Below are 23,602 nucleotides of genomic sequence, written 5' to 3' on the forward strand. Positions count from 1 at the left end.
AACATTGGAAGTTGCATTTAAATATGAGGAAAAATTTATTTACAGTGAGCGTGACAGGGCACTGGAACAGGCTGCCCAGGGGGGTTGTGGAGTCCCCTTCTCTGGAGATATTCAAGACCTGCCCAAATCCAGTCCTGTGTGATGTGCTCTGGACAATCCTGCTTCAGCAGGGGAGTTGGACTAGATGATCTCTAGAGGTCCCTTCCAACTCTGATAATTCCATGATTCCATGAAAGACTGGATGTAGGCATGCTGTAAGAACTAGGAGTAAACATGTGAAGCTAGAAAGAAGCTTAAGAAAAAAAAGTGGTGAGTCTTAATGTGGTGCTTTATAGCTCAACAGAGCTAACAGGAGTCCAAAGAAAACCCACTAAGAGACAGATGTGCAGGACTAACCCTACAGAGGACAAGGTCATTGCAGAATAAAAAACCTTTTATTAGATTTTTACAAAATAACTTTAAAAAAAAAAAATCACCTCGTATCAGATATATGCAATATATTAACTTTCACATTTCTAGCCACCACCTCACAGATTCATCATTTGTCCATTACTTCCTTCAAAGAGAAAGAACACCTGCATTTCTATGCCAAAAATCAGATGAAGGTTCACCCATGCCTTTTATTTCTCCACTGACTTCAATCCTAAAAAGCAGATGGTGTGACAACAGTAGATTCACAGTGGTTACAGTTTCCTGCTACACTTTCTCTAGCAGCAAAGTCTCCTTGTAAAGTTTGTCGTTCCCCCAAGTTATCCTGGTTTCACTCTTGGGAGGGACTTTGCTTTTCTTGAAGCCAAGATTATTTTGTTGTTTCTGTTCAATGAACAGCCACACTTAATCAGCACAACAGAGGGGCAAATCATCTTCAATAGAAAAAGGGCTGAGGAATTTCACACCATCTGGGAAGTCATAATTGGGAACCCCATTCTCAGACTTCAGCATCTATTTAAGGTATCAACAGTTCTGATTAGCCCAATGCATTCCACTTAAAGCTAGAATCCTGCTGATGCAGTTCTGAGACCATAGAAAATCCTTCACAGAACACTTTTATTATAGTGCTTAGACAAGTAATGATCAGGTATCATCCAAAGTTCTTCTCAAAACTAAAATTTAGATTTAGGCTATCAATGTGATCAATTGCATCTTAGTAAACAATACAATTATGCACAGTTATCTTTCATTACGAAATACTGTAAAATATATACAAATGTTTTTTCAGGCAAATGTCCTTTTTGCAAGTGTGCAAGTTGCATTTCTGAACAAGTGCATTTCTGAGCTTCAGCACTGAGTCCTATCAAGTGCACATGGAGGTCTTATCATAGTGTTTTGTGGAAGCATCTTAATTACAAGTTTACTCATCTTTCAAAGACTCATTTTGAAAAAACAAAAAAAAACAACAAAAAGCCACAAAGGTACAAGATTTATATACACAAAGGCACAGCAATTCTCTTGAAACCAGCTATATTACAGTACAATACAGTTCAATCAGTGCCTTTCATGCAACAAAGTTCACTAACAAATTTAAATCCTCTTCCAGTAAAATTAACTGCACAAGGACTGTATCCTTCCCTTCTGTTAAAAAGAATAACCAGCTATTATTTAATCAACTCAAAGTTACTACAGAAAGCCATTAAATGCTTTTTCTTTCTGCCTAAATTTGCTACACTTTCAAGTCTACTCCTCAGAAAAAGAAAATAGTTTCCAACTAAAAGCAAAGGGAAGCTTCATTTGTGCTAAGATGACAGACTAAGAATTCTCCTATAGCAATAGTTTTATAAAAATTATATATATTGTATAGCTGTTCTCCTAGGAGGCATCACTACCAGCTACAGAACAGCCAATTCTAAAGATAGATGAGGAACTGAGATAGAAGAAAACTTTGAATTCAGGACAGATTCACATCAGGTGTAAAATAATTTATGGTTAGAAATACATCCCTTGCTGGCCAAGTGCTCAAAAAGACTCCAGGCAATAGACATACCACGTGTATTCTTCCTGTAAATTGATTCAAAGTATTCTCCCCTTCTTCCCCCAGTACCAACTTCAAGCTGTCATTTCTGAAGCTTCAGTTTTCCTAGACATCAGTTGCATTGAAAGAGCATTTGCACTTTTTACATCTGTCTGCAGCTGAATAATTAGAAAGCAGACTGTATATTGCCATCAGGCTAATCAACTCCCAAAGCTTTGAGCTGTCGTTCAATCTCTTCATCTGATATGGTAGCAGCTTTTGATGTTGATGCAGATGGTAAGCCTCTGCCAGCTGATGGGGCTTTGGCCATCTAGAAGAAGATAAAAGTTTTCTTAAATCAAAACAATATGTGTTATGACAAGCTGACTTTAAGACTATAAATTAAAAGCTGCTAGAAGAAACTATTTTTAGAAAAGGGAATTAGGGGGGAGAAGCAGATGAACTGGGTAAAAATAGCCATACCTTCCCAGAGATTTCAATTCCTATCTCATCAAGCACTTGGTTAACAATATCTTGGCTTTCTTCCTCTTCATCAGAAGCATCAAAAATATCATCCAGAGTATCATTAACTTAGAAGAAAGAGAAAAAAAAAATCCTCATTGCATTAAAGAAAAAGGTTACTAAAATAACTTAGTACCATCCTTCTACCCTCCAAGAATGTGGTAGTAATACCGCTGTATGAGCTAACAGCAGAAAGCAGCTGTATATTGGAGAGGCTTTCTTACCTCTGTCTTGCAAAGCCTGTAAGCATGGACAGAATAATAACAGGGTAAGGAATGGCTGCTTTTATCAAATATTTACCTTCACCATAACAGTTCAGTTGTTCCACCTTCTGCTCCACTAGCTTTTAACTTTACTTTAAAACATCCTCTCCAATTCCATGAAAATCCTTTTCCTCCTCCAAGTAAGTTGTGAAATTGTTAACTACTCAGCTAATTTCTGAATTGCAACAATACAGTTCTGTGCAGTTGAGGTGTTCACATCTTGCTCAACACGGTTTCGAGATCACAATACTTATTATGGCCAACACAGGGGAAGGGATTATGATATGAAGGAGGCTGTGCTAGCAACACCAGCAAGTTTGGTATTATTTAGCTGACAGTGGACAGATGCAATTGAGACCAAGAAACCTGCCACTCCCCTAGAAGTTTGTGGCTTAAAATAAAAAAGGGAGACAAAACCATCACCATGTACATTAAGCTGATATTATCAATATTACCTAAATTAAGAGTCCAGTCCCAGAAGAAAAAGCACATGCAGAACTATCAGCTACAGAAAGGGCTATTTTTCAAGTTCTCTACTACTTATGTCAACAAGGTTTTGGAGTGGTTTCAAACCGGTTTCCCTTCAAGCATGTTCTTTCTAGGAGTATGATGGGTGTTTTGCATGAAGATGGGGAGGAATTCTAGATTTACTATCTAGAGCTACTAAAAAGCCTAAGGCTCTGCCTTGCATTGTTTTGTTTGCTCTTCAACTTTGCTGTCAATTTCATTGTGGGCTGCAGCTCACTGTTCCTTGCAGTACAGAACTTACTCATTTCTTCAGTCATTTCCATCTTCATGTTTTCCTTCTGGAAATTCTGCATGGTTTGTAGTGTCTTTTGTGGATCCATTTTCTTATTAACTGCTTGCATTGTCTATTAATATTGAGGGGGAAAAAAACCCAACCTTAGTCACTCAATGAGGCATTAGTAAACACCAATATATACATTAAGAAAGAATAAGTCTTTTCTTATAGAAAAACCTTCAGTCCAAATTTCACTTCCCTTGTCTCTTTACCTCTGCTGAGAACTGTAGATACACAACAGATGAATAGTACAGTCTGCACCTAGTAAAAAATATTACTATCTACTACTATAAAAGATAGGGTTTTTAATGCATATGTCTATCTTGCACCACAAACTTCTCCTGAAGAAAAATCTTGTCGGGAAAAAAATCTATTAGGAAAAACTGTCTAATCTAGATGAAAGAATGGGACAGGAAGTCCTAACATGCAGGCTATACACTTTAAAGAGGTAAAAGGCTGCAGGTTTTTTATTCAATAAGGAACATTTACTTGAACCACCACTAGAGGCCAAGAATTAAATAAAAATTGTTTCTTTATGTTATAATTTAATGGGAAAATTACTTTTCTCCAAAAAGCAAATATCAAAGTGTTCAGGAAGTACAATATTAGCTTAGGGTGAACCTTTGTAACAAGTAGAGATCTTTCTGTGACAGGGTAATAAACTTCTGCTGTTTTCTACAAGTATGCATCACTGCCTTTGCAGGTAGCAGTATTTAATACCTTCTTCTTTCCTAAGAATCAAGTTACTTTATCTCTCATGGGACATCAGAACCTAAATACAGACATGAGCAATTCAAACATAAATCTAACCATATCTGGGAAGATTAAAAGGTTGGTTAATTAAAAGGGATGCTATCAAGCATCTGTCTTGTTGAGACAACTGATCCCATGCAGTTTTACTTACGGTTGTATAGGATTAAGAATAGTATATAAACTTCAAAATTAATGACTGCTTTCCTTTTTTAAGCTTCCCATGTTGATAAAGCAAAATACTAACTTTAAAGGTGATCAGAAGAATTTAACACCTTTTTCTTGAATAATATTACACAAATCAGTCCAGAAATAGCGTGGCCAGCAGAACTGGGGAAGTGATCATTCCCCCTCAGCACTGGTGAGGCCCCACTTTGAGTAGTGTTGTTTTGGGCCCCTCACCACATAAATGACACCAAGGTCCTGGAGTGTGTCTGGAGAAGGGTAACAAAACTGGTGAAGGGTCTGAAGCACAGAAGAAGGAGCTGCTGAAACAACTGGGATAGTTTAACCTGAAGAAAATGAGACTCAGGGAAGACCATATCAGTCTCTACCACCTGAAAGAAGGCTGTAGCAAGATGGGGGTTGGTCTCTTCTCCCAAGTAACAGGCAATAGGACAAGAGGAAATCACCTCAAGTTGTGCCAGGGGAGGTTTAGATTGGATATTAGGGAAAATTTCTTCACCAAAATGTTGTCAGGTGATGGTACAGGCTGACCAGGGAAGTGGCTGAGTCACCATCCCTGAAGGTATTTAAAAGACAGGTGAATGTGGTGCTTAGGGACATGATTAGTTGTGGAATGGGCAGTGCTGGGTTAACAGTTGGACTCAATTATCTTAAAGATCTTTTCCAACCTATACAATTCTATGATTCTACAGAAGTACCTGCTGTGTTTCAAAAAACACTACTTTTCTGGATGCTGCTTTTTTTTTTTTTTTAATTATTTTGATTTCCACTGACTTGACCTTCATAATTAGTCTACCGACACTTTTTTTGTTTTGAGAAATTTAATCCAAGGCATCTCATAGATAAAAACAAGTCAACCATGTTAAAACAAGAGCAATGTGTTCACATACAACACTGTTGTAGGAATACTGAGTAAGCTGTTAAGTTGATCAGCTGTACAGTCAGACAACCCATCCCTTTGTGGGTTAGTCATGGAGGACTGGAAGGTTGCTACACAGCCACAACTTTGTATCAACAAACAGCAGGTACCTACCAACATACTTTCTGAAAGACACACGACAGCACAGCCTTAGCAGTAATTACTTTCTGCACTAAGTTGCACTGCATTACTTTATTTAACCGGCATGTATCTGGATTTAACTTACAGCACAACTTGTCTACAATAATGTTTGCTAATTCTGTTTCCTACACCCAAGGCTGAACAATCCTGCCTGCAAAAAGCAAACTCCTTATTTACCAGTTCAGGGAAAAAATGGAGTTCAGAACTAACTCAGCTGATCTTTAAGGTTCCTCTGAACCCAGACAATTCTACAATTCTCTTATTTTTCAGGCTCTCTTATGAGATGAGATTTGTGAGAAAACTCCACACAATACTGTTTCCTTAAAGAATGGAGAGTGAGAATGACAGGGAATTCCAGATTATATTTCCTCAGGAACTTAAGATCAGAAGCAATAACCTACTTTTCGCCCAAGCCATAAAGCTACTGTGACACACTGCCTTGATATCTTGATGGTACATGCCCTCGTTTTTCCTAATAAAAACTGCTTGCAACAAGATATAGAGGCAAGGCACTCTAGCAGTTCGGTTTGGGTTTTTCTGATATACTTTAAGAGTTCTTCCACTGGCTTTAAGAGTTTATTTTTATCATACACACCTTGAACAGATGTCTAGCCCAAAAAAACATGCTTAGTCAAGTGCTAACTCGCTGGAGTGATTTATAATGTGAAACAAATTACATTTCCTTACTGTATCCTCAACATCACTTGGGGTATTAAGCAGTAAGTTTTATCCCTTCAATTGTCTTATACAAAATAACACAACTTTTGCAACCACATGCTGCATTTTATTGCAAAAGAATGTCTTGTAATGTCTTACTTTTGCTGTAGTTGACATAGCTCCAGCCATCTTCATCTGAGAGTTCATGACCTTTGTTTGAGTTGACATGGAAGTGACTTTAGAACTAACAGCATATGTTCGATTTTTCTGCTTCCGCAGCTGTACAAGCTGTTTTGCTAGCACTTTACAGGCATCTTTGTTACCAGTCTTAGCCATTTTCTTTATTTCCAGTTCCTATTAAAAAAGGTATAAGATTAATTCTACAGAATTTTCATTCAAATAAAGACTATAATTAAGCCTTTATGCTAATAATTAAATTCCCGAAGTAAGCCTATTGATTATTTTTAAGACATTTAAAGTTATATAAAGTCTTCCTTGCTTTCTACCATGGCTATTTAGCAGAACAAATGCAATGCTGTCACGGTTTGACCACAAGAAAACAAAAACCACAGTAAAACTGAATTATCATATGATAGCAGAGAGTTCCCCAAAAGGCTTCAATTTCTGCATAACATCACATTCACTTACATTTGCACATTCAATTCCATATCTGGATAGGCAGTAACATAAAAAAAAAACAACAAAAAAAGTGAAGAAATTATTACAGCCAGGCAACTATTTGTGCCATTACTCTAATCATCTTTGATTTCTTACATTCATAGGCAATTAAGTGACAGCGCCTACGAAAGAAATACGGAGTTTACAGTTTCTTTTTAACAGTTTTTCAGCCTCAAGAGAATCTCATAAGCTTTTTGGGGAAGAATTAGATAAAGTTAAGTTTGCCCACAAACTTTAGCTAGACTTAACTTAGCACATAATAAAAGCAATATAATTTGTCTACAACATGTGCTTATACTTTAATACATACACTTCTGGCTTACAAAAAAAAAACCAAACTCCAATCTATCGATTCAAGGAGAAAAAACAACCTATTTAGCTCTGAAGTACCACAAAAACATTTGGAATAAATTATCTTGTCATGTGGGATTTTTCAAACTGTGCCTTCTGATGCTGAGAGTTGTGGTCAATGGCTCAATGTCCAAATGGAGGCAGGTGACAAGTGGTGTCCCTCAGGGGTCAGTACTGGGACCAGTGCTGTTTAACATCTTTATTGGAGACATGGACAGTGGGATTGAGTGCATCCTCAGCAAATTTGCTAGTGATACCAAGCTGTGTGGTGTGGTTGACACCCTAGAGGGAAGGGATGCCATCCAGAGGGACCTTGACAGGCTGGAGAGGTGGGCCAGTGCCAACCTCATGAAGTTCAACAAGGCCAAGTGCAAGGTTCTGCATTTGGGTCAGCACAACCCCAGACACAAATACAGGCTGGGGGAAGAATGGCTGGAGAGCAGTCCTGAGGAGAAGGACCTGGGGGTGGTAGTAGTTGAGAAGCTCAACATGAGCCACCAGTGTGCGCTGGAGCCCAGAGAGCAACTGCATCCTGGGCTGCATCAAAAGAAGTGTGGCCAGCAGGGCCAGGGAAGTGATTCTGCCCCTCTACTCTGCTCTGGTGAGACCCCACCTGGAGTACTGTGTATGGCTCTGGAGCCCTCAGCACAGGAAAGACATGGAGCTGTTGGAGAGGGTCCAGAGAAGGGCCACCAAGATGATCAAAGACCTGGAGCACCTCTGCTATGAAGACAGGTTAAGAAAACTGGGGCTGTTCAGCCTAAAGAAGATAAGGCTCTGGGGAGACCTTACAGCAGCCTTCCAGTACTTGAAGGGGGCTACAGGAAAGCTGGGGAGGGGCTTTTCATCAGAGAAGAGTGATAGGGCAAGGGGTAATAGTTTTAAACTGTGAGATGGGAGATTTAGGTTAGATATTAGGAAGAAATTCTTCACTATAAGGGTGTTGAAGAACTGGAATGCGTTGCCCAGGGAGGTGGTTGTTGTTGTTGTCTCTCCATGGTATTTTTACACAAAGAAGTAATAAAAGTAGGTTTTCTCCAAGTAGTTACCTCGTAGTTAAGAGGAAAAGAATTTCTGAAGAAAGCACGTAATAAAACATTGAGATTGACTGACAAGCCCTTGGTCCTTTTTCACCTAATCGGACTCTAAACATTAGTATTTACTGTTCATTCATTATTTCATCCTAACAGCAAATTTTAACTTTTTCTCTTCCTTTCTTCTTCTCCCCTGAAATCAAACATTTCTGAAAGAATTTGCTGTAGTAAGTAATTAAAACTTCAACCCAATTATTAACGAAAATTGAGGTTATTTTGAGAGTCAGAATATACTGAACAAGTGCCTTACCTATGAGAAAACTATTATATCTTATATGTTCAAGGCTTCCAGAAACCATTTCTATGACCTCTTGTAATATATTATTCCCAGCTCTTGGTACACATGTGCCCTGCTTCCATGAAACACCACTGCAGTAGCTACTGAAACACTGGTTGGCTTTGCAGAGCTTTTCCCACAGTCTGAGCATGTCTTCATGCATCAAACCCCACCATCTGTCTCATCCGTTTATCCAATTATTCTGCCACACAGGTGCAGCACCCATTCACAGAATACTTGATAGCTCACACACATTAAGTTTTAAATAAATCTTAATTTAGGCAGATAGTTTTACTATTATTAGCTAGCTTTAGGGAAGTTTGAGATGAATGAAAATAAGAACCCTATAGGGATATTCAAGATACCCTATGGTTTTTTAAGCACCCTCTTCCACTGGAGAGTCATGGTAATGTATGATAGCACTGACATTTCTTTCATTTAGAGGTCTTTTACAAGACCACCAATTTACAAGCCTGTTCGAAAAATATTTCTGAAGAACAGAGAATGCTAAGAATGGAAGGGAAAAATTAATATAGGTATTTAATCTAAAAGCATAGTTTCAGACTTTTCCTATGTTAAAGACCGAGAATCACTTTTAAATAGTACATTTTCTCCAAAACGATTTTAGTAACTGAAAAGTCAAAAAGGGCAAGACAACTTATTTAGTGTTTAATTATTATACATTGAGTTGTATCTTTAGCATTTTACAAGTTTTCTGTTACATTGGACGTGTGTGTTTGTTTTTAAAGAGTAAAATAAAGTCCCCTGCTCTACTTACCAGTTGTTTTTCCTGTTTTTCAAGTGCTGCTCTATCTCTGGTTATAGCCCTCTGTGTACCTCGTAGCTCTCGATTTTGCTCCTTTATTATATCTGGAAAGAAAATATAGATGGAAAATTTTTCAATACTACATAAACATTGTATCTGCTAAGCACAGGGCAGACATGCAGTGTATGTTTGACAGCCTCCCTTTTTCAGAATGAACTATCAGCTTGTCCTGGTTTGTAGCCAGGATGAAGCCAATTTTCCTTTTACTGATTTTTTTTTTCTTCAGTGAACTCTCTTTTAAGCAGCACACTTGCTGAAACTAGCAGTGAGTTTTCCAGCTAGTGGACTGATAACGTTCAGTGTTTATAGATACTGCCAAGAGACCAAGGACGCTTTCCTCTACTTGTCAGATTTGCTACACTAAAGGAGCAGAAGAACTGTATCTACAACCCTCCCATAGGGAGGAGCAGACTAAACAGACGGCAAAATCAGTGAACAGAAGTATGACATCCATATCTACGTATAAATTCTGGATCATAGAAGTCAAGACCTTCTTCCTCTTCATCTGTTCATGGCTGGCATCCAGCTCCATCTATCCACTTCCTTTGATCCCTAGGCTCATTCGTTCCTGACCCTCATAACTCTCCCCTCAGCTCCTGTCTGCTCTGCCGCTCTCTCCAGCAGCTCTGGGACAATTTGGAACTGCTCACAGCTCAGGAGATGTCGTGGGAGTTGCTGGGGGAGTTGCTGGGGGTAAGGGGAGGCAACAGGGGTTTTGCACATTCCTGAACATACTTCTTTTTTTTTTAACCTTAGTATTTCATTAAAGCTGTCTGGATTAGTTTTCAATCCAGAAAGTATCTCTCCTTTCCCTACCTGGGTGAGGGGGATCAAGACCATTATTGTTGCCTGTTTAATTGCCGATCCATGACACAGGTATCAAAGAACAGTCAGCATTTCAAATATATGAACTACTAACATAACACAATTTTATGTGTAATACATGATTATGTTTCAGCAGCATAGGCCACATCTCTTTTAACAAAAAGGCTACTTTACTTTGTATGTTTCTTTGCACCTGTGGGGAGCAGTCCATAGCAAGAGCCTTAACCACGCAATAGGAGTTAGGTACACACACTTTTATCCAAGTTCAACCGTAACTCAGCAATAACATATTCACTGTTTAGCCCACTGCTTTTCAACCAGTCAGGCCTAACTGCAACAGGTAGATCAGCTGAAGAAACCTTACCTATGTGATTTCAGAGCAGTTAAGGACTTCCCAAATCCATTAAAATGCTGAAGATACTCAGTTGGCAAGTCCTGGACACTGCTCTTCTCTTTCCTTATTCTAGTTTGACGAAGATTACTCTCCTCCACAAATGTATCACATCTGCACAGCCCAACTTCAAGCCAGACTGTAAAGCAATAGTGATCTAACTTTTTCAATGAGCAGATGCTTAAGAATTTTAAGATATGAAAGTGGAGGCCTTTATAGCAAATTTAAGCTTCCTGACAACGGACATGGCCAGAAGCTTGAAAACTGCCAGGTAAAAAGCATCCTGCTTCACAGGAGTTTTGTCCACTGTATTATTTTAAAATTATTTACTGGTAACATCCACCTATTAAAGCAAGTATTACATACAATATAAGCATAAATCAGGCTAGTTGCAATTAACTTTTGTTAGAATTCACAGCACATGCTTAGGCGTGATTCAGCTGGGCAAAGGTAGGGAGGTCTGCATCTGACTCAGCATCCTCTGACCTTTACAGAGGAAAGAAGTTAGCACTTTTATTCATCTAGTAGATTCATCTACTCCTAATGTGTGTGATTACATGACATTAGACAAACTCTGGGTGGGAGTTTCAAAGGATCAGACTGCCACAAACTTAGTTTTGTGCTCTTTCCTCTAATCCACACAATTAACAACACAGCTGGGCACGAAGTTGGAAGCACACGAAAATCAATACAAATAGGCTGAGCTTCTAAGAGAAATACAGCATGAAGGATAAATCTAGAAATTACAGCCACCCTCTTAATTATTTTTTTTAAGGCTTGTAACAGTTTTTCTACAAACAGGAAGAAGCATTTACATTTTTCATTCCCATGATCAGGAATACTGTAAAACATCAACTGCTGAAAATTATTTCAACTTTAATACGTTTGAATCAGTAAAGCCCCAAACCTTCAGAGGCATTTTAAAGAGGGCATAAAGACTACTCCCTCCCACCAGTTGTTTTTGGCCAAATATATACATACTTCAAACAAACTCTCTGAAAGAGAGACGTGTTTTTACAGTGCTACTATTGTGGTTCCAAGAACTGCACAAAAAGCATCTTCAGAAAATGTAGACTTTTCAGTGGACAATAATGAAGAGCTGAAAGATGACACAGAATGTAACACTGAGTTCTTCACACCACTAAAGCAGCAGTGGAAATTATTCTGGAAACTCCTGAAGGCAAGAAATTTTGAAGGCAGACAGATGTGTACTACATACACAGCTGCACTTGTAAAAATGAAAGAAAAAGCTTATTAGCTAAATACACAACTGTCTTTTCTAACTACTAACAAAAAAACCCACACCATCCATTAGCTAGAAGGCTTGAGAAACAGGAATTTCAAGACATTAAGAACTGTACTCAGGAGACAATAAAGGACAATGCTTCTTTCTGTTGTTTTTGATCTCACAGAGTGGCTCTAACTAAGGAGAAGAATAAACCAAAAGCAACTATCTGCAGTTACAGGCCCTCTCGTTTGTTTTTGGAAGTGAAGGCCAAGATCTTTAAGGACCCTTCCAATCCAAACCATCCTATGATGATTCTTCAAGAACTTGCTTCTTGTTTCTCTGTCACAACTGACGCCCATTCCTAGCTTCACTACAGCAGACAGAAGACAGGCTATTCCTGAGACAGCCTTTTGCCAATAGCCACCCCTGTGTGTCACACTGCTGCCTCACCCGCAAGAGTAAGGAGGAAGCACCTCCATTCCTAAAAACAGGTTGGACAAGAGTCACCCAGCAGGGTCTGACCTGGTTCCTACAACCTGCCTTGGTCATGGAATCTCCCTTCCTCCCCTTCTCAGGTGTTGCACCAAAAAACGGGGAGAGGCAAGCGGGAAACATACGTGTTCTCCCTCGGCGACACACAATTGGTCGGTGCACAACGTCATTTTGGGGCCGCCGTTGTGGAACGAGGATCCACCCGCCTAGACCCAGAGCAGCCAAGACGCCAGACACCCAGCTCCGGCCAGCCCTGTCGCACCGCCAGGCGTGGGGCACACCGAGCAGGAGGGTTCACGGCTGCCACGCTGCACTGCGGTCAGGTAAACCATCTTTTCTGGCTTCAACTCGGAGAGCGCTATGTCTCTGTTAAGTTCAAGCGTCTCCAGAGCAGACCCGGCTACAAAAACATCAAGACTCAACTTATCTTAGGAAAAGCCAAGGGCGGCAAGCGGCGGCGGCTGCTCCCTGCGCAGCCGGGCAGCGGGGTGGTTCCCGCACGCCGCGGCCACCCCTTCCCTCGCCGCGGAGAGCAGAGCCCCGCACAGCAGCCCCCCTCACGTCCCTCTTCCATCCCGGCTCCTGCAACTCTCCGCGGGCCCGCTTTGCTCCCTCGCTGACAACGACAGACGTTCCGCCTCCTTCACCCGCAGACCGCGATCACTCGGGCCCGGCTCCCATCACAGCTTGTTCCCAAAGAGCCCCGGGACCCCGGAGCCCTCCCGCCTCGTCGTCCCAGGGGGCCAGCCCGGCCCAGGGACTCTCCCTGCCGCCCCGCCTGGCCCGAACGCCGCCAGTGAGTCACCCTGCCGGGGGCTGTGGCCTCCTCGCTCTCCCGACCACTTCCCGCTCCGCCGGGACACAGGGCTCGAGGCCGCCCCGCAGCTGCCACCACCAGCTGCAGGCTCCCTCTCCCCTCCGGGCCCGTCTCCCCGCCCGGCACCGCAGGAGGGCCGGGGGCAGCCCTCTCCAGGCTGCGACAGGGGCGGCGGGGCCTTCCCACGGGCGCCCCGCGCCCCACTCACCGTCCACGGTCTTTTTTTTGAAGAGCGAGGCCATGGCGGCAGCCAAACCCGGAGCCCCCCACGGCCGCCTCAGCCGGCTCTTGCCTCCTCAGGTGACCAGGAAGCAGCCGGGCCGCCGAGACCCGCCCAGCTCCGCCTCCCCGCCGGCGGGAGGCGGGACGGGCAGGGTGCGGGGACGGTCCGGGATGGGCTGCGGCGCTGGCCCCGCCTACCCCGGGGCGGTGGCGAGGGATGCTCGGGGCGGGTGCCCGCAGTACGGGGGGGGACAAGCCGGAGTGCCCAGCAGCCCCGGAGAGTGACTGCCCCGGGAAGGGACGAGGCAGGCATGGAGCCTCCCTGCTGGCTTTCTCGCCGCACCGCAGGTTCGGTCACCCCGAGCCGCGGGGTGAACGGCTGGGGAGAACGAGTCTGGGACCTGGCGGAGCCAGGGTGGGGAAGCTTGCCCGGCGGGGGTGTGCGTGCCGCGCCGTGGGGGCTTCCCGCTCCGTGCGTCGCTGCATGGTTGAGGTTTTCCTGATGTATACTCAAAAATTAATTGCATCCAGCCACGTAGCGCTCTTCGGGTGCAGCTGCCCCTCCGCCTCCCAACGTGCGGCTTCGGGCGCGGGGGGCTCCGGGGGGCTGGGGCGGTGCCTGGGAAGGGGCTGGAGGTCAGTGCCTGCGGGCAGTGCGGGGAGCGCTGCGGGGGCCGGGAGCGGGACACGCGGGGCTTCCCAGCTCTGCCCCCTGGTCCTGACCCGTGCTGTGCCCAGGACACTGATCTAACGACACGTGAGTTTCCTTAGAGAAGCCTTTGTCTGAGGGTCACAGCCGCCGTGGTGCACAAGATGCCAGAGAACGGGAAAAGGAAGAATAATGTTCTTGGTTTCCAGAGTATAATTACAATCCTTAATTTTTAATAAGGTAGTTTATGATGTAGGTTTCATCGTTGACAATTACCTTAGAAAATAAAATAGGAACCATATTAGAAAATACAGAGCTGCTGGTTTGAATACTAGCTCCATCTACCTTCCCTTACTTTTGGAGGGGTTATGTTAATTTGCAAGGAAAAACAAATGACTGGAAAGTAGTTATGCATTTTGATAGCTAGATATAAATTTAACCTGAGGATGAATTGGAAGTTTATGGTGGTAGTACCCTAATAAACCACACTTTTATAGCCTTGCATGGAAAAACAATCTAGTAGAATATTACAGTAGCAGTGCAAAGATGTATGTGGATATAGGAACGTACAAACTATGTATTTGGTGTCAGTATTTCTTGATTTTCTGAAAATATTGATTTAATTGTTTTTCACATGGCCTTTTAGATACTTTTCACCGATTTTGCTAGACTGAAATCCAGATCAAGTGTGATGACACTCTAGAAGTTTACCAATTCACTGTAAGTTAAATAAAATACCCTTTACAAGTTTATTAATAATAAATAATAATGAAAATAATAACAATAAAAATAAATAATAAATAATAATAATGAAAATAATAACAATAAAAATAAATAATAAATAATGCTTAAATTTCAGTGTGTCTGTTAGATTCTCAATGTCCTGTTTCAGGATCTATTTGTGAATCAAAATATAAAAATAATCTTAGTCCTTTTGTGCTACAGGCAAACTTTATAAATCAGCCAAGTGGAATAAATAGCTTTTACTTAGTGACTGCATGTAAATATAGCTAGCAAACAAAAACAAGGACTGTGTATTTCCATTTGTTGGATATTTATTAAAGTGGGACACAAAAACCAGTTCAGAAGAATGATACAATTGCCTGTATTAATTTGAAATTGAGCAACTTCAAATCAAAATATGAAAAATAGATTTGGATAAGAAAAGCAGACTAATTGCAGGAAAGCTGGTCTGTGTTCCATATATGTACTGAGAAAAAGGTGATGGTTGTTTTTAAATACATATATAAGCTACTCTAGCATTAGTCCATTGGTGTATTTAAGCATATTGTTAATTGAAATCAGGTGATTAGGTTCAGTCTGCTTAAAGCTAAACGTGTTCAGGTGCTTAGGTGAAATGGCTACTATGAAGAGACCATTGCAAATCTGCTCTTTCAGGTGCTGTTCTGTAGAACAGTAGAGACAATGACTTTTGCAAAAAAAAATTAAAGAATTTCTGATGCACTCGCAGGAGAAAAAGGAGAGGTGAGCTTTCAGGCATATGAGTCTCGAAGAAACTCTCAAGGTTGTGCTTTAAATCTTTTCAAGCTTTCTGGCAATATTCACTGATCTAATGAAAGTTATTAGTCTTCCTTATCTCCCCTTCTAGGCTGAGGGAAACATTGCAGGTGAACTTTAGCTGACAAGCAAAGGCAGACTGTCTTGGGATGCTTCATGGATAATGACCCAAATTTAGTACTCTGTTTGATCTATTCTGGGCCTGTCTAATTTCTCATGTGCAGATATAAGGAAATGAAATGAGGCCATGTGTAGTAAAGAATGAAGTAGTTAAGTTGAAATTTACAGGAGCCTGAACAAGATAAATGATGGAAGACTGGTATAAATGTATTGTTGTATGAAATGTACAGCACTTGATGTGTAAAATAAGGTTATGAAAAGTGTACTTGGGGGCCTCAGCACCTGGCTATTTTCCAAATCCTGCAAGGACTCGCTAATGCTTTGCTGTATCCTGCAGGTGCTCCGCTGAAACCAAATGACACAGCGCTTGGACATGTAAGAGCTTGTGAGATTGTGCTGTACAGGCTACATGATCTTATACCTTGTATGAAGGTAGGCTGAGTTAGGAGGGGAACAAAAAGGAAAAGACAGTGAGGGAGTTGCAGGCCCTGTGGAAGCTCAGGCTGCAGTTAAACTCAAGACCTGAGTTTCTTTTCCTGGGTAAGGATCTGCTGTTGGCGTAGGCTGAACATTATGGCTGTGTTTAAATGGACAACCCTACCCTTTTATGTGAGAGGGGCTCTGTGATGTGCATGTTTTGCCCAAATATCCACTGAATTCACTTGACAGACTTCTGGGTAAGTAAAAAATGGCAAGAATAAGTTAAAGAAAAACTAGTATCTTACATGTGAAATGTTACTGTAGGGTTTGCTGAAAAGCCTTTAGTGAACCGGAACTCTGGATGTTTAAAGGCTGTTATCCATATCTTAACTTTTTCTTTCCTGGATATGTTCCCAAGCTATTCTGGAATAATAGCTAACAAAAACCCTCAACTGTCAATATATATGAGTAACTAGGCAAGTAAGTTTTTTCTGTTACATGGAAAGAGTGTATCAAAGTAAGATGCTTGTGTATGCAAGATTACACCTTAGTTTCAGTCATTTTCAGCATCCTAATAAAGTGTAAGTACTTTGCACCATTTACTATGTGCATGAAGTTAGGTATTTTGTAAAACCCTCTAATTACCTAACCCTTCCTTACAGAAATCTGGTGTTAATTATTACATTGATTGGTGATAATAAGATACTTTTGAGTTGCAGGCTACATCTGTTATAACCTTCACATCTGACTGTAAGGTTCTTCATTGGTTAAAGAACTAACACTTTATAATAAAACTGTGCTGTTACTTTGTATAAGCAGATTTAATTTTGCTTCAGTAGTCAAGTACAGTAGGACATCATACTTCTGTAGGGCATCCATGAAATCAAGGGTTATAACTTGAAAAGCATTTGCTTGCAAATATCATATCTTTAAATGACTTTGCCCAAGGAGAAAAGGAAATCTAGGCTAGCAACAAAATAGGTAAATACTGTTAGCATTTTATCACAAGCTTCAAGAACTCCTCAAGGCATCAACTTTAGAAAAAAAGAGGAAGAGATTATGGGGAGGATATTTATTATTACAAACCGTAAAGTCAACAGGGACTGCTAAACGTTCTTACAGTCATAATAGCCTGTCTCATGTTAATTCTAGCCTGAAGCTCTGTGACTTTTTATGTGCAAAGATAATAGGGGGTAAACCTGTATTTTTAGTTTAGCAGCAGATTCCTCCCAACCATGGAAAATAAATTAGAGAGCTTTGCAAACTAAAAATGACTTGGGCTTTGAAGGAATTCCCAGCAATAATATACAAGACTTATTACCCTGGGTAGTTAGAGAGTCTCGTATGTTTGTGGCTGATAGTAGTCAACTTGATTGAACATTGCCTCAGTAACTTGTTTTCAAACAATTTGCCTTTAACTCAATTCTATTGATCCTAAAAAGAGGACCTTTTGGTAATGTTCTTATTGTTTGTATTTCCTATGTGTACCTTAGGTAAAATTTAGTGTATGTTTCCCAGGCAAAGTGCTGCATTAATGGTAAAGTTGTTACATTCACTTAGATGGAATTCACGGCACATCAAGACCTGTGTTAAATAGGTTTGTATTTGAGAACATGTATACTTTTTTTTTTTCCTCCCCAAATAAGATACACTACTATTGTTCTAAAAGACTGTGTTGCAAACCTAGGAAATTCAGTTTAAGGTTGTAATTGTTCATTATTTGTTTTACGTTATTATCTAGGAACATGACTGCTTTGGGCTAGGGATGCTATAAAGGTGAAAGAAGCCCACTCCATCCCCTAGATAATGTATTGTCCCAATACAGTAAGAAATAATATGTGAACATCAACACACTGGACAGTGCAAAAGAGACCAGAAGCTCCCTCAAAGGTTGTATATAGGTGTTGACGTTAAAAGTTGATAAGCATTTGAAAGAAGACCTTTGTGTCAATTTGTGAAGTAGCCTTTCTAACAGTGGGAAGTAGATAAGGAGAAGACAAAAGATGGTTTTCAGAAGCAAAACTAATAACTGCTTGCTAAAAGTAAGAGTTAATGCAAACTGTAGGAAGGAGTCACTGTGGACTGTGAATGGGAAGTGGTACAGACAGGGATAGGGAAGGCATAGGATAGATACATGCTTTTTGTGGTGAATAAGTGAAGGAACCGCTTTGAAGAAGGCAACATGATTGAGTTGATGAACTAAGAACGTGGCATTTTGCAAAACATTTTGAAAGAGCCAAATTGGATTCACCAGGGACATGAAGGAAAATCTTGCACTCACCTTGTACTACAGTAACGAGTGTGTGATCTAAAGCTTCAGCTTTGTGACTTGATAGAAAAGGCTGGCCTAGAAGAGCTTCTTTGCAAGCAGAAGTGGTAAGATTTTTATAGAGCCAAAATGAGCATCTGGAAATGACACTAGGCTGACCACTGTCAGCAGTGGAGGTGAAGGTGATGTAGATCATACTGATGAGGAAAGGAAAACTTTGCAAGCACTGGGTAGGTGAAATATTGGAAATACTGCCCTATGGATGTCAATATCTGAAAGCTAATAGTGGACAAAGAGAATGTCATTTCAATTCAAACAGAAATCCAGAGCAGAGAAGCAGAGGTATAAATAACGAGAATAAGCGGGATAGTGGAGGTTTTGTGCTAACAAATCAGACACTTCAGAAAGAGAATAGAGAGAAAGGAAACCCAGGGCAGGGCCTTCTGAAAATAAAAGGGTGCATCCTTAATATATGCTATTCTATTGTATTTTTTTTTGTATTTTTGTAATTATATTTATGGAGGGGATATTTTTAGAAGCTTCATAATGCAGAAGTACTTTAATATTAATTTTATTAGAAATAAAATTACATTATATTCTTTATCCCTTAAGAGGCATGATTGTTTTTTTTCACTTATGGTGATTCTGAAATACTTTGAAACATTATTTAGTCTTTTGATAGCTGTGAGAAGAAGCAAATGTTTTTTTTTAGTGGAGTTGTAATGATACTCTTGCATCCACATATGAAGACAAGGTTAATTTTAGTATATTTAGAAAAGTCATTGTTTCTTTTAAGTATAAAAGGGATTAAAAAATACCTCTTAACACTGGAAATGTCAAATCAAGGATTTCTCATCTTGATCTTTTTGTTAATGATTTATATTTTCACTGGGGTTCAGAAAGCATGTCATTTACACTGTCCTTTGAGAATAGCTATAGCTACCTAATGGTCCAATCCAACAAAAAATATATTCGGTTCCTGTATCACCAAAGTGTATATAAAACTCAAAGTCACTACAATCTGCTCCCAAAGCATATACTGCCAGAAAGCTAGATATATTTTATATCGCATTGGGCCCTAAAGTGTTATAAAAAAATGGCATATCCCTTTTCTGCATAGCTTTATGACCAGCAAGACAGTATCATGCAGTTTATTGCAGACCCTGTTTATGCCTTGCAGGAGTGCAGGATAGTAGACCCTTGTGTATGCTTTGTTTTCAGCACCAACTCTGGAAGCAATTTTGAATCTCATTTGATTTTAGTTGAATCTATGTTCTCTTTGTTGTCTGTGTGTGAATCAGTATTGAAAAAAATAGATCAATGTTATTTTCACTGTTTAAAAAAGCATTCTGTTTATTTTAGATTAGTTCAAACTCTATTTTTACATTATTCTTAAGGATTTATTTCTTATCTCTTTAATGTCATTCTCACTTTGTTCAGCTAGGGTGAAACAAGTGCCATTTCCAGAGATGGGGTGGAAGGGGTAGAGCTCAGTCACATGTAAATGAGGATTCAATTCTACAAAGCCAGCAGAGACATTTGACCACATTAATTTCAGTGAGAATTCACCTGGATAATCCCTTTATAAGTTAATTGGGATGCTTCTTTGTTAAATGAGGTAGCCAGGATCCACATTCAAGTGTCTACAGCCTTCTGGGAGATTCAGCTGTCACTGAGGGAAGCAATATTGAGCAGCCTCTCTTTTCCTCGTACAACATCAAGTCATCTGAGCTGAGACTTTGGATCTAATTAGATCCCTATACAAGGGACTTGTCTGACTTAACCTTTAACTTTCATCTGAAAAAATATGACTCTGTGTTTTTGTTGTTGTTGGGTTTTTTGGTTGGTTGGTTTTTGTTGTTGGTGTTTTTCCACAACTTGCAGTAAGTTGTTGAAGTGACTAACTTAGCAACTGTTTGCTTGTAAAATAGTATCAGTTAGTTAACTTACTCCTTACTCTGATATGGCTGTAGTTGCCATAAATGTTTGTGACAGTTATGAATCTTGGTCCAAAGTTAGAGAGAGAGCACAGTCCACAGGTGGTTTTGATGTCCCAGCTCAGCAAAGCCCTCCTGAACAGCTTGTCTGTATGCAAGTGCATTCTCAGCAGGAAAAGCTCTTTTATCAGGACTTGCTCCAGTTTTGGAATGGAACCAGAGATATGGCTGTTCTTCTGAGAATGAAGACTTGGTGACTGCCTCTGTTTTTCTGCTGTTTGTATAATGTCCAATGAGCTGTAGTAGGAGGAAATGGTGCTGTGTGTAACAGAGAGGAAAGAAATGCAACTGATTTTTTTTTTCTCTGATTGCTAGGAGAGCCAAGTCCCTCCAAGTAGAAGGGGATCTTGTGGTTGTGGGAAATACAGCTGTCTGGGAAGTCCAGAAAGAGCAGCTTTGTGTGATAAAATTTTTTTGCAATGGTGGTTTCTGCTTGTAACTGCTCCTGGGAATTACAGATATTTTGGTTTTTGGAACAGTCTCCCTGTACAACAGGATATTGTACATGATGGTGACGGAATTCTGAAATGGGCTGTTTTGTTCAGAGTTCTGTTGACTATATCACTTAATAATAAAAGATCTCATTTATTAAGTACTTGATCAGAACTACTGAACTTTAGTTAGCCAAATTCACCAATTTGCAATTTAGCTCTTCCTGCAGTATCAATTACAGCTGGTTCTTGTGTTCATTGTTGCCATTCATGTTTACAGAATGCCTTAATAAAGAGAATAGAAAGAGGATTATCATGTGCTTTCCTGCTGTACAGAAATAGATTATAAAAGCACATCAATTTTGTCTCACGTCTTATAAATAGCTTCTGGAAACAGTGGTCTATGAGGGAATACAGCTGATTGACTCATACATTGTGAATGATTTAGCCTGAAAAATTTGCATATTTGTACATTTATTATCTGTGAAGAACTGAATATAATTAATCTATTTGTTATTCATAATCTTCCATTTAATAATTTATGAATTTGTCTGATATTTTTTCAAAGTGTTTATTTCACTGTTTTGTTACACATGATGTGTGAGGGTGTTCTGAGTCATCCTGACATTTCTTGAATCCTCCTTGGAGGACTGAAACTTTTAACTAGAGAACAGGTACAGTGTCTGTGGCTCTTTGTGGTCACATGAGAAGATGGCTTTGCTGTATGAAGAGGACTTGTGCCAGCATTTTTTAGGAAATGGACGTGGTCAAGGGAGACTAGCAGTGTTTGTGAAGTCTGTTTCACAGTGGTTTTTTAATTCAAGTTTGTGCAAGACCTCTATCTGGCTTTATTAGCAGAGCAAATTCCCTTTTCTTTTGTGAGAGGCAGGATAATACAGTCAGTGTGGGACTGGGAAATGTGATGTCTATAGCTACACATCCCAAGCATGACATGGTGTATGTGGAGGTGATGCAGTGCCTGCTGAGCAAAGTAGTGCAGGTGCCAGAAACAGACTGTGTACATTAGCATGGTATTCTACCTACTTAAAAATGGATAAAAACTTAAAAGAATGTATGAGGAATACGAGGAATAATCAGGTTTAGAAATTTCTTGGATATGTCTTTTGTATGTGTATTTATATGTGTGTATGTTCATTGTATATATACACACCCCCCCTATAAAATGTACCTCTGTTTCACTCATTAATTTCTGTGTGTGAGTGGCCTTGCACAGATCTGATCTCATCAGCAAAAGGTGATAGCAACCATTTCCCACTTCCTTATCAGGATTACTCTGTTTTATTATCCCATGTTTTTGAGATGCTGTCAGCATGCTGACCATTTATATGGGAAACCCAATAGTACTGTATTGCCAAGGTACACTAATGAGTGCCAGGAGGAATTAATTTTATAATCATACAAGCAAATGTAACAAAAAAAAATTAAAAATCTCTGAATGCTAGTTTTATGCATGGTTACAACCGATGTCAGAACTTTAGGATGTTGCATAATCAAATAATTTATTAGACACAGCTGGTTAACTGCTTACAGCAAAACAACCTGTAGCTTAATTGCTCCTTCTACGGTACTGGTTTTATGCATGGTTTTTCTGTCCCCAGTACCCAAAGCAGAAAACCCTGCCTTGGGCTTCTTGAGAGTTTTGCAAGAAACAGTGGGTCATAACTCATCCATGTCAAATTAATGTTGTTGTCATGGGACATCGATGACAAAATGAAGGGAGAGTAAGGGCATTAAGGAGAGTTAGTCCTTCAATAGACTTCCCTTCTGATCTCATTGATATGCTAAATGCAATTGTATCTTCTTCCTCCTCCCCCAAGATACCATGAAAATGTCTTTAAATAATTAGCTATGGGGAAAAAACCGTGACCCTTATTGGTTTTAAACACTGATAATTTTGTTTGTTTCCATTCAAAATTGCATTGTTTTATACATTTAGGAATACAATAAGGGAAGTTGCTACATTACATCAATTCTAAAATATCTTTTCCTCTGAGGTAGTTTTTGGCAGTTTAACTATATAAACTACAAAGTTAAATGTCTTGCTCTGACCCATGTTCTGGAATGGCAGTTCACTATTTTGATTTTATTTTCAGGATCTCTCTTTTGTAGCCAGGTAGGTAAAAGATACCAATTCTTAATTACTTGCATGCTTGGGCTGTCAATTTTAATAAAGTCAATATAGTTTCTGTGAGTCATTGATTGTAAATGTGAGAATCTGAGAAACAGTGCTTCATTTAATCATTGAAGCCTTTTACATGAAGTGCTGGAATTTCAAAATAATCTCCTTGGTTTAGAAGCATGAGTCTATTGGGACAGGTGATGTTCATTGACACAAGGTGTCTATGTTCAAGTGTTAATTTACTGTATGAGCACAGCTGTTGAGACCAATGTTACGAGTGTAGATATTTGCTAATTCCTGTTCTGAAGAGAAAATGGACTATTTGGCTGCTTTAATGCTGTCCATGTTAGATTATATCAGTTTAACTATTAAATACTTCAGATCTGGTGCTAGATACTATTACAAATGTGTTCATAGGACTTCATACTTTCTATCTTGATGTTTAGATGTGGTGACTTCTTAAATAAATAGAACAAAATTCAGTAGTGGCATAAGTTAGTCAATCAAGTAAAACTCTAGAATTTTCATCACTGTTCTTTTTATTTATGCGGTGCTCAATCCTGGGAGTCTGTACTAATTCAATGGGATTGCAAAGTCCTAGTGCTTTACAAATAAAGAAATACACAAATTGGCATGGGTATTTCTTCTGCTATTGAACGTTGTGATTGG

The 23,602-nt window shown here is 39.9% G+C and overlaps 1 protein-coding gene across 1 annotated transcript; it reads right to left on the reverse strand.

Annotated features, from left to right (window-relative positions):
* Positions 1 to 415: 415 nt before the first annotated feature.
* CHMP2B (charged multivesicular body protein 2B) lies at positions 416 to 13,509 on the reverse strand. The gene is made up of 6 exons (XM_051644047.1): positions 13,376 to 13,509; positions 9,367 to 9,458; positions 6,348 to 6,542; positions 3,503 to 3,605; positions 2,432 to 2,538; positions 416 to 2,279 (listed from the first exon to the last, which is right to left on the reverse strand). The coding sequence occupies exons 1-6, from the start codon at positions 13,407 to 13,409 to the stop codon at positions 2,166 to 2,168; spliced, it is 645 nt and encodes a 214-aa protein (XP_051500007.1). The 5' UTR covers positions 13,410 to 13,509; the 3' UTR covers positions 416 to 2,165.
* Positions 13,510 to 23,602: the final 10,093 nt, after the last annotated feature.

This window comes from Apus apus, chromosome 1 (genome assembly GCF_020740795.1).
Source record: "Apus apus isolate bApuApu2 chromosome 1, bApuApu2.pri.cur, whole genome shotgun sequence".
NCBI lineage: Eukaryota > Metazoa > Chordata > Aves > Apodiformes > Apodidae > Apus > Apus apus.

Bases quoted from the DNA above. Each gene is read 5' to 3' on its own strand.
- CHMP2B (XM_051644047.1), bottom strand. From the start codon at position 13,409: ATGGCCTCGCTCTTCAAAAAAAAGACCGTGGACG. The intron at 6,543-9,366 runs GTAAGTAGAGCA...CTTTTTTAATAG, and splicing joins AAAAACAGGAAAAACAACTG to GAACTGGAAATAAAGAAAAT. The intron at 2,539-3,502 runs GTAAGTTCTGTA...CTTTCTTCTAAG, and splicing joins GGAAATGACTGAAGAAATGA to TTAATGATACTCTGGATGAT.